The following is a 12495-nucleotide window of genomic DNA, read 5'->3' on the forward strand; positions in this document are numbered from 1 at the left end:
CCTGAGGGCTGATACTCATAAATCCATTAGATCTCCCGTTATTCTCCAATTCAACGTTACCCCATATTTCAGAATCCCATCAATGATAAGAGGAGGATGCATTGATATGTGGATCTGACCTTCTTCCTCCTCCTTCTTCTCCTCATATCATCATCATCATCACCATTTCGTCGAGAAGCAGTGAGGACGAATTTTTGTTGTGCAGTAGTAACTCTTGAGAATCGGTCTGAACGATGGACTTTATCCCACCACCGGTGTACAAGACCCCGCAGAGGCAGCTGCAGGGCACGAGTTCTTCCAAGTTCAGATTTGGACGATCATCAAAATCAAAATCGAAAGGCGATGGGTTGTCGTCTCAAACCATGGTGGTCAGCACAACCACCGGTCCGACGACAACGATAATTCCCTCGACCAAAGCTCAGGACAAGGTCAATGTCCACATTCGAAGCGCGTCGATGTCGACCACCAATTCTGGAAACTCCAAGATGACCTCGACCTCGACCTCGACCAAAGCTACAAATGCAAACGGGGCCGCAGCGTACCCCGAATGGCCAGCATTCTGGTCCTTGACTCCGGCTCCGACATCGACACGACCAAAGGCGAAATCGAGCAAATCAGCTTCTGCAAAGCTTGAAACGACGACAGATTCGTCCTCGATTCGTTCCAAGGGCAAGACGATAACGCGCAATTCGACGAAAAATAGTACGAGTACGAACAGTGGCGATAACATACTTACTTCTCCTGCGTATACGGGCTGGCCAGCTTTATGGTCTTTGACACCTACACCTGCTCCTACGGCCTCTTCAACACGGAAGCTTGTGCCCACCTCGAGCAACGTATCTACGCGCGAGATCATACCGGAGGACGACCCATTCGCCGCTCCTCCTCCTCCTACACCTACTTCGTTACGCAACCAAACCCTAAGCCAAATTTCACCGCCTGTTCAGCCTACACGCAGTTGGTCGGAAGTGCCCAAGGCCACGAATGATATCAGACGACCATTCACTTCTACCGCCAATACGATGAGAAGCTGGAACGGCGAGCGGGAGAGAGTTCTCAGTGGTGGTGGTAGTACAAGACCGGATCGTCAGTGGGATTGGGACGTGAGTCTACTTCATATATGACAGTCCGCGAAGTGTTAGCTGAACGCGTGCCGTTCTCCAGATGTCATCTCCACCGCGACCGACACCACCGAGCCATCTCGGTGTCAAACCCACACCTATCGACTATACCTACGACTCATCTGATGTATGCCCCGACGACTCTCCTACTATTCCCGAACTCGTGATGTTCGACTCTCCATCTGCCACTTCTACCGGCAGCGGTGAGGGTGAGCCAGAGGTATTCGATCAATCGCCGTACATGGATCAAGGTCGTGGTCTCGGTCTTGTCACCGATGCAGAACTGGAGGAGGAGCATTTCAAGCGAGAGGAATTACTTCGTGCGCTGGGGCTTATGAAAGACATTGAAGAAGAAGGCTCGTGGATAGAGAGTCGGGAGCGCGGAGCAGAGTATCACGCTACTTGAGTGGTGTGGACGGTTCGCAAAGCTCGCTCGAGCAGATCATCGGTACCGCCGTCTCTTTACCATCGCATGACTCATCAATACTTTCCAAAAATCGGTCGACTTCCCCCAATTATACACTTAGACTGGAAGTCACACATACGGCCACACCACTTTCGCATCTGCATCATCCCCTCGGCTCTTCCCTTTGAACACCGCGAGCCCCGCAGCACCCTTCGCTCAGCCAACGGGTTAAGCGCCGAGCATGCGTGATGAACGACACACCCGCTTGTCGCTCTGACGAGATCGAGTGGCTTTTCTCCCTACGACGACCAAGCTACCATCTAACGCCTTTCGACGACACACGCACTTTCGGTCTATACCAATAGTACTGCTTGACGATCAGTTGATCTAAAGCTTTATATATGATGACATACTGTGATATGCTACACTCCATTATAAGTCTATGTGCAAGCATTCAGTCCGAATGTCCCAATTCTATATACAACGTGTTATGTCCTTTCAACACTGTACCCCCTTATGTTTTGTACATCACACAAACCTCTCCAGCCACAACGAGACACCCCACAATCATTGTGACGACCATCGGGATAGTGTTCCATCTCATAAAATCTCTCATGGTGAGGAAGAGACCTTTTTGAGCGAGGATGTTACGCCATAGTAACCCTGCAAGGGAGGCAGAGAAACTACATGAATCCGCAGAGTATCAGCACTGATCTGAACCGAAGCAGTATGCGTCACGTTCCCAGCCAACAATCTCCGTTGTGTCTATTCGTTCATGAGTTCCAGAACTTCACTTACACGAATGAATACGCTCCAAAGTTACTGCCCACCGCGAGGGAGAAGACGGCACCGTAGAGTGATCTGTCCGAGACAGTGCGTGTGGTGGCCCAGTACTGAAGCACTCTTGCGAGTAAAATTGTCGCTCCGATGTTCGTCCCGAAGATCTATCGTATGGAACGAAAAGGTCAGCAAAGCCCAAGGACACTGGCGAAGAACGCAGCAGGGACAGTCAAACCCACATTACACCCTATCACGCTCAACATTCCCATCAACCACACGCTCCCGGCTACACCGCCCACTTCCTCCCACGCACCCCACCATCCTCCAAATATCTTGATCCACCCTGTATGTTGTAGACCCTCGACAAGGATAAAGAACGAGAATGCGAATGGGAGTAGGGCAAGGGGGAGTTGAGAGATGACGTGTGATGTTGTAGGGAAGGGTTTGGTGAAGAACGAGAAAGGGTGGTAGGTCTTCTTGGAGGTGACAGCGGGTGTAGCAGTAGGGGCTGCTTTCTCGTTCGATGCTGGGAGATCCGGTTCAGCAGCGGTGGTTTGTGCCCGCAATGGGTTGTCTTGTATATGTTGTGAATTGGTAGTGTCCGGTTGAGTTCCCCTCGATCTTTTCCAATCTTTGGCTATATCCCTCAACATCACCACCGCCGCCGCTGGCGCAGTCACCGTCCAAACACCCTCTGTACCTTCCAACAGATGACCAGCGCTCAACCCCACCAACACGACCACCGTAACGATGAACACGGAGGCGCCAAAGACTGCTCCGTATGGATCAACCAGCGCGTCCCTCGGATTCATGGGAGGTGGATGAATCGTATTCGGTATCAAGCCTTTCTTCTTCCCTCCGAAGATACCCCACCGTACGACAGGATACATGACCACCACCGCTCCTACTGTTGGAAGAGCGAGCCAAGCCGAGTAACTGAGAAAACTGATACCGAACGCAGAGGTCAAGACGAGATTTGTAGGATTGGACGAGACGAGTAAAGCCGAGACGAGATTGGATACTTGGAAATGGGTGAAGAGGAATGCGGTCGGAGGGGAGATCGAAGCGTGATCTGTGAAATAGGCGAGAAATGGAGTTCCGGAGAGGATCAGCGGGTCATTGCCGAATATGAATCCGACGATCGCAAAGAAGGCGTAGAAAGAGTTGTAGAGACGAGGACCGCCACCGTGCGAGGTGGATTTCGAGGCGACAAGGAAAGCGAGGTATCGCAGCAGACCGGTGGAGTCGAGCGAGATGGATATGTACGCCTGAAGGAGCCTCAGCGACGGATAGAGATGGACAGACGAGGACAGACTTGACAAGACGATCGCACGATTTTACGGGTATGGATAGAGATCACAGTTCACTTACAAAACAGATGAATAGCGTCATGATATCGTACGGTCTCACACCACTACTCCCCACAATCCCTCTCCTTACCACTGCACCGGATATACACGTTGAAGCGAGTAAGATCAACACGCCTATAACAGGTGCTGTGCGGAGGTCGAGCGGGAAGTACACTCGTCGTGGTGATCGTTGTTGTCGAAGCTGCCCAAGATTCTTCTCGGTCATTTGCGACTGAGAGTGATCAGCGGTTGGGGATTGAATACCATTGCCATCTGTATTTACGTCATCGTTGCTTTGAATGGAGACAGGTCGTCGTGTAGACGAAGGCAAGGTGACAGAGCCGGACGCTGCCGCCGTACCGTTATCCACTTCGCGATGTAGGTCGGGCACAGCGATATCGATCCGGGATGAAAGTGAATGATACCATTTCGATACGAAGAGCGGGAGTGGTACCTTCAACGGGAAGATGACGAGGATGTCTAGGCGTTGGCAAACATGTCAGCTGGAGAAATCGTACACCAACGACGACGCAAGAGGTTGTAATGTCGAGTCGTGATACAAGAAGGGCGTGGACAAGACGGAGATAGCTTCAGACACTCACTGACGACGAAAAATGCGATGAGTGTGACGATTGACCTTGCATCTATAGAACGATCAAGTCCATCCACCAGCGGCGTGACCGCCATCGCTTGAGGTATTACCGTGAGGCAGTCGAGAATGTAGCGTGAAGATCAGGATGATGAGAGAAGCATGTTAAGAACGGCGTGTAGCTTGATCCTAGGTGGAATTCAAGAATTGAAGGAGTTTGCAGAAACGATGAAATTGCGAGTGACATCAACAAACGTGCCTCGCAATTAGCAGCGCCAAGTTACGTCTTGGCATCTACCTCCGTCTTCGTTGTCATCTTGGCTGGCTGTGGCTGTGATCAACGTGCGAGAGTAGCAAAGACATTGCATGCTTATCCCCTTTGGCCTCGTATTCCCCATACACAAAAGCACAACCACAATAATATATAAAAGTTGAATGATGAAAAACGACGCAGCAATTCTAGTCTGCTTCATCAGCCCTGCACAGAAAAAGACAAGACAAAACACGATGGTTGACAAAAACACAAACGATAACAGTAATCAAATATAAGTATAATAAGGAGCAATGCCAATAATGAAGAAAGAAATATAATGAGATGATATCAAGATTAAAAAGCGGTCCTGGGTATCCTTTTGGTTTGCTTTGCTTCTGCTCCATACAACCTTTTCCCGTCCCCGCCAACGCCTACACCACACTCATCTCGCCCCCATCTCCGTCCTCTTCCAATCCGGCGAGATACATCCCGAAATCGAAATTCTCCCCAAACGCAGCCAACGCATCAAACTCGCCTTCCCCACCACCTGTCCCGCCACCGAGACCATTCAACATCCCCATACCTGAACTCATCCCAAAGTCCATCAATGGACCACCTTGAATGCCGTTCCCAGCCGACATTGACATGTCTGGACCGGTACTGCCGGAAGAGGTGAAACTCATCGCGCCGTTTGCAGGCGTAGCGGTGGACGCTGAAGGCGGAGAAGGTGTGAGACCGTGGGTGGAGGAAGTGTTGATGCCAGAGGTGTCTGTGACGTGCAATACTTGTGTGTTTGGGGACGGGTTGAGAGATTTCGGTGTCGCCGCTTCTCTCTAAGAATGTCGAAGGAGGTTGAAGTAAGTAAAGGTGTACAAATCTGAATTCGCATGGTAAGACTCACCAGCATATCCTCTTTTACGCTCTTGGGCGTTTGTGCAGACGCCTTGGGTCCAGCTCCGGGTTTTGGCGTGACCGTTCTCTGCAATAGTGCCGGACTCTGAGGCGGTAACATCGCTCCTCCAGCTCCCATCCCGCCCTTACTCGTATTCCGATCTCTTGACATCTGCTGATTCGTTTGATTTCTCGGCGAAGCAGACGGATGATTTTGCGGCTGAGTGTGAGGTGGGGCGGCAGGTGACGGAGCTTCGATGTTTTGGGTATTCGTGTTTGGCGTCTGAGGTTGAAAGCCTATCATCGAGCCGTTGGCTGAGGAAGAGAGGGAACGCATCGCTTGTGCTTGATCCTGATGCATTCGTTTCTCGTAGGCGAGTTTCGCATCCTCCTGTTGACGTCGCATAGCTTGCAGCTGTAGGATGTACGTCAGCTGGTTGCAGTCGTAATGCACCGTTTCAAACTCACCTGCGCTTCGTTACCCGCCATCATAGCTTGATGATACTGCTGCTGATGCTGTTGAGGTGTCGATGCCTGGGCCTGGGGTGTCATACCAGGAGTACATGCGACAGGTGTCTGGGCACTAGCACTTCCTGGGAAGGGACTAGGAGCTGCACTGCCTGAATTCCGTCTCATTCGTTTCCGTTCAGGCGGTGAACCACCGTTACCGCGTGCCGGATTGGAAGTGTGAGAGTCGGTTTCTTGCATCTCGTACCCTTGTCCGGGCATATTGCCGTTTGGTCTGCATGGGGAGTCAGCTTGGTCCTGTAGAGACGAGAGTCATCGCCGCTTACCTTTGCACACCTCCACGCTGATGAGCTTGGGCTTGGGCTTGGGCTTGAGCTTGCGCCTGCGCCTGAGCTTGTGCCGCTTGCGCTTGCAACAGCTGGTGCTGCTGCTGTTGTTGCTGTTGCTGTTGAGCCTGCTGCTGAGCCTGTTGTTGCGCACCAGCTTGTTGCTGCTGCTGCTGCTGCTGCATCAAGAATTGCTGTTGTGCCTGCGCTTGGGTTGGTCCACCTTGCGGTTGTCCCGGTTGACCTCCCGCAACACCCATCATCGCTCTCCGTTGGTTCTCCTGCATCATCATCTTGTACTTTTGTATCAGACGTTGCTGTGTGGCGAATGGTCAGTTATCGCATGTTACACAAGGCGATCAACTCACCTTGTCGTCATCCCCCATACTCTGAACATCTCTTCCACCCAGACCCAAGCTCTGCGCACTAAAGCTCATGATCCCAGGATTCACATTGCCCAAGCCTAAACTGCCCCACATCTGATTCGCAGCGTTTTGAATATGCTGTTGTTGAGCCTGCATGACCTGTTCTCTCTGGGCCTGCTGTTGAGCTTGCTGAGCCTGTTGGGCCTGCTGAGCTTGCAGCTGTTGTTGCTGTTGCTGTTGCTGAGCCTGCGCCTGAGCCTGAGCTTGCATCTCCGCCAGAGAATGTTGTGCTCTCTGTTGGGCGGCCTGAACTTGCGCTTGGGTTTGAAGGAGATGAGCTTGTTGTGCAGGCGTGAGAGGGTGTCCTGGTGGTGGGCCGTTGCCAGCCGGACTCGGTGCGGTAGCGGGCGTTTGCGGATGGGCGAACTGCTGCTGCTGCTGCTGCTGTTGCACTTGTTGCTGACCTTGCTGAGCGGTCATCGCATGTTGCTGTTGAGGGGTAAGGGTACGCAACATGGGGTTCGCTGCACCGCCAGGCGGTCGCATATTCTTCTGATGAGGAGAGGGCATGACGTTCGGATGAGGTTGATGCATCATATGCGGGGATGGGTTGACGGGAGAGTGTGATGGTCCAGGATGAGCGTTTGGCGGTTGGAGTCCTCCGATATGTGGAGAAGGTTGTGGCTGATACATCGGATGACCCGGTTGTGGTGGTCGTTGAGCCGGCGAGGCCGTTGATGGTCCAGGCTGAGCGAAGCGTTGAGCTGCTTGTTGTTGCATCAGAGCGTGTTGCTGAGCCTGAGCCTGGGCTTGTTGTTGCTGTTGTTGCTGTTGCTGAGCTTGAGCCTGAGCCTGGGCCTGGGCCTGCGCTTGTTGCTGTTGCTGTTGCATCTGTTGTTGGACGTACTGAGCCGCTTGTTGCTGTGTGAGACCGTTCGCTTGAGCAGCTGCTTGAGCTTGCTGACGCATGTTCAAGATTTGCTGTGACGATATCGGTTGGCCCTGTTGAGCAGCACCGGGATAAGGACTCGGTCCACCTTGTTGCTGCATGTAGCCGCTAGGTCCGATGCCCAGTTGTTGTTGCCGTATCCCTCGTAACCGTGTCATCGACTGAGCGGGCGTTAGTAGAAGCAAAATACAGGCGAGTCAGACTCACCTCGTTGTACATGGCCGGGTTCATGGCCCCGTTGGCGGCCTTTCCTCCACTGAACACGTCCCAGAACAAGCACCACCACCTGCGGTTGATTGGTAAGCGTGGAAGCGACAAGATTGTCCTGATAATTTACTCGTGCAACACTCCTTCCCTCACGTTGATGGGCACAGCTTGATCTGCCAATCCCGCTTCGGCGTTGAACTGTGCGGCTGCAGCGGGGAAATTGTGCTTTACGAGATAGTCATGGATATACAGTCTCAACCTGGAGATTTGTCAGTCATGTACGGTTTAAAATGACGGCGAAGTCAACTTACATGCTCTCACTGTCCCACTGCCGTTGTCCCATTTGACTCTGTACACCACTTCCCGCTCTAGCCATTGCAAACGCATCCGAATGCTCGTGAGGATGTTGAGGTTGTCCTCCCACGAGCCCATTCATACCAGGCTGTGATTGTGTCGCTTGTTGCGGTTGGGGGTGAACCATATGTTGAGAGGATTGCGGTTGAGGTTGACCTTGACCCGGTCCCTTTTGTTGTTGTTGTTGCTGTGGAGGACCGGCCATGGCGGGATGAGGCTGATAGCCAGGATGTTGCGGATGTTGAGGAGTCATATTTGGTTGTTGTTGCTGCTGTTGTTGAGCCGTGGGAGGGGGTCGGACAGCTTGAGGATGAGGTGGAGGTTGACGCATTTGTCCTGGACCAGGTGACATCACTTGACCAGGCGGAAGTGGTTGTCCCGGTGGTTGCGGTGGAGGATGAGGATAATGTTGTGGGTGAACTCCTGTAGGAAAGCCTTGATGGGCCATATGCGGGGAAGGAGACGGGTGATGGTGAGGAGAAGGAGGTACGACCGCGCGTTGTTGTTGTTGTTGTTGTTGTTGTTGTTGCTGTTGCGGCGGTTGCTGTTGCTGTTGTGTTTGTTGTTGTACAGCTGCAGCTTGAGCTTGAGCCTGAGCTTGAGCTTGCTGTTGAGCCTGGGCGGCAGCTTGTTGAGCAAGTTGCTGTTGTTGCTGTTGCGTCAACTGCTGCTGTCTTTGTTGCTGTTGCTGCATTTGAGCTTGCGCCTGAGCGTGAGCTTGAGCTACTTGCTGCTGCTGTTGCAATTGGGCAGCTTGTTGAGATGACATGGCGACGGCGTTCATCCCGACTTGCGGAGGGAGTCTTGTCCCTACAGGATATTGGTGAGGGAAGGGTTGTTGGGGTTGTGGTGGCCCCGACGATGCGGCTGCTGCTGCTGCTGCCATCTGCATCTGGACCTGCTGGGCGTGGCTCGGCTGGCCGGGTTGACCTCCGCCCTGCATGTGAGCGAACGCGTGTTGGTGTTGTGGTGTTTGATGGGGGTGAGCTCCCGGGTGTATGTTGATGGGTGGAGGTGGATGAGGGACAGCCATGGTGGGGTGGGGCTAGAGGTAGCGTCAGTGAAGGGTTAGAGTGGGGGGGAGGGGGACTCTCCCACTCACGGACAAATCCGTTCAGACCTCCTCCATGCGCTTGCTCGTCCTCGTTCGCAAAGATGTACAGTGATCACGATCCACCCAATCTCGAAACGGTGGTCGATGAGAAGATTGCAGATGAAAAAAGAGTGGAACCGCGTCCGACGTGTCCTTGAATAGGTGGTTGTCCGTGCACCGGGTATTGATGGATGACGCTCTGATACCCTCGATGTTGACCGGATCAAACGTAGGGTAGCAGCGGTGGTAAATTTCCCTTCGCCCCGAGGTCCGAGCTCGTCCCAACGTCACCGGCGATCGGAGTGTCGAATACCTTTGAAACGAGCAACGTGTGTGGGGTCAAAGGATGTGACGGTGAATTGGAGGAGCGATAACAATCCTCTCAATCTCCCAATGACACTCAGAGTGAGTTCTTGGGCGATGTGAAGATACGTTCGTAGCGTCGATACGTCACTGTGCACAATGCGACATGCAATCAGTGCAAGCGGTGGGAAGACAGCAGTTGATGCTTTGTGCGAGTTCGCGCAGATTCCCACACGAAGGGACCAATTTGAACGAGTTGAGCGAACAACTGAGCGAGAGTCGTGTGGAGGCGACTCGTGTATGTCGGCTCAGGCGAGGGATAGAGGTCGAGATGGTGAAGAAGAGTGGATGAGGGGGTCGTGACCGATGGATGGGATACCGCTCTAGAGCCGACGGGATTCCTTTTCCCACTGAGCCAGAGTTGATATTGTTGTGAAAGACGACCGAGAACGTTTCGCGGTGTGTCTCCAAGCGATCCTCCCGTCAGAATTCCTATCTATGTCAAGGACAAAGAAACGATCGACGACGAAGGGGGATGCTAGGCGCGTACCGGAATGTCGTGGATGAGAACGAATTCCAGTCTCGATTTGATCCGTTCCGGACGACCGGTCTTTCAATTCCTCTGATCTATCAATTGCGAGATGAGCCGTCCGTCGAAGACTTGTAGATGTCGCGAATGATTGAACGAATTTGATGAACTGGATTACGATCTCCTTTTTGCGCCCGAGATGTTTATATGTTGTCGTGAGAGTGGGGTTTGATTCAAAGATGTGATGGTGGTGACAAGTAACTCTATCTACTCGCCAGGTGGGATTCCGATAACCGTATTGATGCTTCTTTTCCCTCCTGCGTGGTCGTCGTATTACCCCCTTGCTGCGCTTGAATAATCCCGAGAACTTGATACTGTCGATGTTTGTTGGTGATGATGAATATAACGAATGTGGGAACTCCAAGTCTCACAGTATGAGTGAGTGTGTGTGTATGTGTGTGGATTCGGTTGATTGTGATTCCTTATTCCCCCGTTACAGTTAACCTGTATCTATCCAGTGTCGTAATCCCTATTTTCCTTGCTTAGTTCGGCGCGTCACCCAAAACTCAAGTCCCAAGTCAAGTCCAAGTCCAAGTCCGATCTGCTCCTGTACTCTGTACGATGCAAAGGAATGGCAATGTTCTCTTCTTGGTGGGGGTGGGTGATAACGACACGCCAGGTGATAGCGACTGTTGGTTCCAGCAGTAGCAGCAGTAGTAGCAACAAGGTGACCAGTAAGAACCCTTTCTCATTAAACTAGACTAGACTAAACCACGGTGGGTACCTGGCTCTCTCTCTGTTTTTTTTCTTTTCCTTTTGACCCTAATGTTACTTCTTTTTCCTTCCTAATCCTGTTAGAAAAGACCCTGTATTAACGAGATTGTTAGTAGCTGTTCGGAGCTAAGCGATTCCTACAGTGAATGGTACAACAACGTCGCGATGAGGTAGGTGGTGGTCTTTGGGATTGATGGGGTGGGGTGCCATGGAAAGAGGCGTTCATGCATGTCATATCACAGCCAGAGGGGTAGAGGAGGGGGGACTGACCACAAGTGGGAAAGAGAGAGAGAGAGAAAAATACTCCGGCCCTGAATTGTCATCAAAAGGTTATTCCCCCTCACATTCTCTCTCTCTCTCTCTCTCGCTCTCTTACATGCGTGAAGTGATGCAATGCAATCGTCACGAGGCTGCCTATCCTCCTCTTCGTCCCGTCATTCCCATGTGGACTTGACATCTCCACCTCGACAGTGGCCGCTTATTCACCACCTCGCTCCATCCACACCCCACCAACGCCCGCTTTTTGTGTCCGAGCACGCAAAAGGGACGAGCAGTTCGCAATGGACATATGATCGGCAGATTGATACGAGAAATTACCAAATCCGGTTATTCCACCCATAAGTCTCCTTCAGGTCCCGTCCACAGCCGAAACAAGATGCGTCGGGGTTTAAGTGGGTGTCTCATTTACCGTGAAGAGTGATCGTCGAGATTCGGTCGTACCACGACACTGTAGCTGCAACACTAGACGTAGCTGCAACGACGGTGACATTGACGGGCGCACTCGTCGCGACGGCAGCCGTGCTAGTCTCCCGCCGATGGGAATCGAAACGTGTCGGGTCGATACTCGTCCCCAGCAGTAGCACAGTAACAATCATGAGGCTTTAATGCCAGGGATGGTCGTACCAAATGGTGACGGTAATAACGCTCATTGCGACAAGAAATACCGTCGTAGTTGACGAAACGTTGCATTCACGTAAATGGCACGACGCTCAGTAATCCTCGTCGTAGCACTGCTCTTAGACCTACTACGCACCCTGTACAGTATCACAGCTCCGTTGCCACGCATCCAGAGGGTGGTAGATCGGTATGGTCAACGCTTTCGTCGTAGTGACAAGTGGCACCAGGTAGTGAGGTGTACACGGCCACGTCGTATTAGAAAGACAGGTAGTGAGGTGGACACGCCCAGCTCGTCGTATTAGAAAGACAGGTGGTGAGGTAGAGACGACTCGCCCAGCTTATCGCCTGCAGAAAGAATGGTCACTCCCTCGCTCCGCTCGTTCGCCCTACCACAGCTCGCTTCGCTCGTACCACTCGCTCCGCTCGTGAAGAAAGAAACCCACCCTGCTCACTCGCTCCGCTCGTTCGCAGGAAACGCCGCCGCTCCCTTCGGTCGCGTCGGCAGCCCCCTCGCGCCGCTCGGGGGCTAGGTCCCTCGCTCGCTTCGCTCGCTCGGGATTACTCCTTCGGAGGTGTAGGGGATAAATCTGTGGAATTTTTTTTGAACAAAACAAAAAAAGCGTCGTCTTTTGGCACGAGATCTGCATGCATGGTCCATGATGGACTGTCGTTGTGTCCTAGTGTACCTGCCCTTGTTGACTTCATACCCAGTGAAGTGCCAAAAATCGCGATCAAAATGGGCGACCAAAAACACAACCAAAAACCAAAAATAATATATAGAGGCCGGGGTGTAGGACATAAATCTGTGGAATTTCAGGGTCCAACTGATAAGGTGGGATAT

The 12495-nt window shown here is 52.3% G+C and overlaps 3 protein-coding genes across 3 annotated transcripts; 1 reads left to right on the forward strand and 2 right to left on the reverse strand.

Moving 5' to 3' along the window:
- Window positions 1-233: 233 nt before the first annotated feature.
- On the forward strand, window positions 234-1527 carry CI109_100097 (uncharacterized protein; the record flags this gene model as incomplete). Its single annotated transcript, XM_032008365.1, has 2 exons — window positions 234-1103; window positions 1165-1527. The coding sequence occupies 2 exons, from the start codon at window positions 234-236 to the stop codon at window positions 1525-1527; spliced, it is 1233 nt and encodes a 410-aa protein (XP_031857339.1).
- A 514-nt stretch (window positions 1528-2041) lies between these two features.
- On the reverse strand, window positions 2042-4343 carry CI109_100098 (uncharacterized protein; the record flags this gene model as incomplete). The annotated part of the gene is made up of 6 exons (XM_032008364.1): window positions 2042-2210; window positions 2326-2471; window positions 2547-3575; window positions 3679-3888; window positions 3940-4136; window positions 4259-4343. The coding sequence occupies 6 exons, from the start codon at window positions 4341-4343 to the stop codon at window positions 2042-2044; spliced, it is 1836 nt and encodes a 611-aa protein (XP_031857338.1).
- Window positions 4344-4929: 586 nt separating this feature from the next.
- Window positions 4930-9091, reverse strand: CI109_100099 (uncharacterized protein; the record flags this gene model as incomplete). Its single annotated transcript, XM_032008363.1, has 8 exons — window positions 4930-5331; window positions 5400-5804; window positions 5858-6131; window positions 6184-6500; window positions 6552-7658; window positions 7705-7783; window positions 7835-7963; window positions 8016-9091. The coding sequence occupies 8 exons, from the start codon at window positions 9089-9091 to the stop codon at window positions 4930-4932; spliced, it is 3789 nt and encodes a 1262-aa protein (XP_031857337.1).
- Window positions 9092-12495: the final 3404 nt, after the last annotated feature.

The sequence above is a fragment of the Kwoniella shandongensis genome, chromosome 1 (genome assembly GCF_008629635.2).
Source record: "Kwoniella shandongensis chromosome 1, complete sequence".
In the NCBI taxonomy this organism is placed as follows: Eukaryota; Fungi; Basidiomycota; class Tremellomycetes; order Tremellales; family Cryptococcaceae; genus Kwoniella; species Kwoniella shandongensis.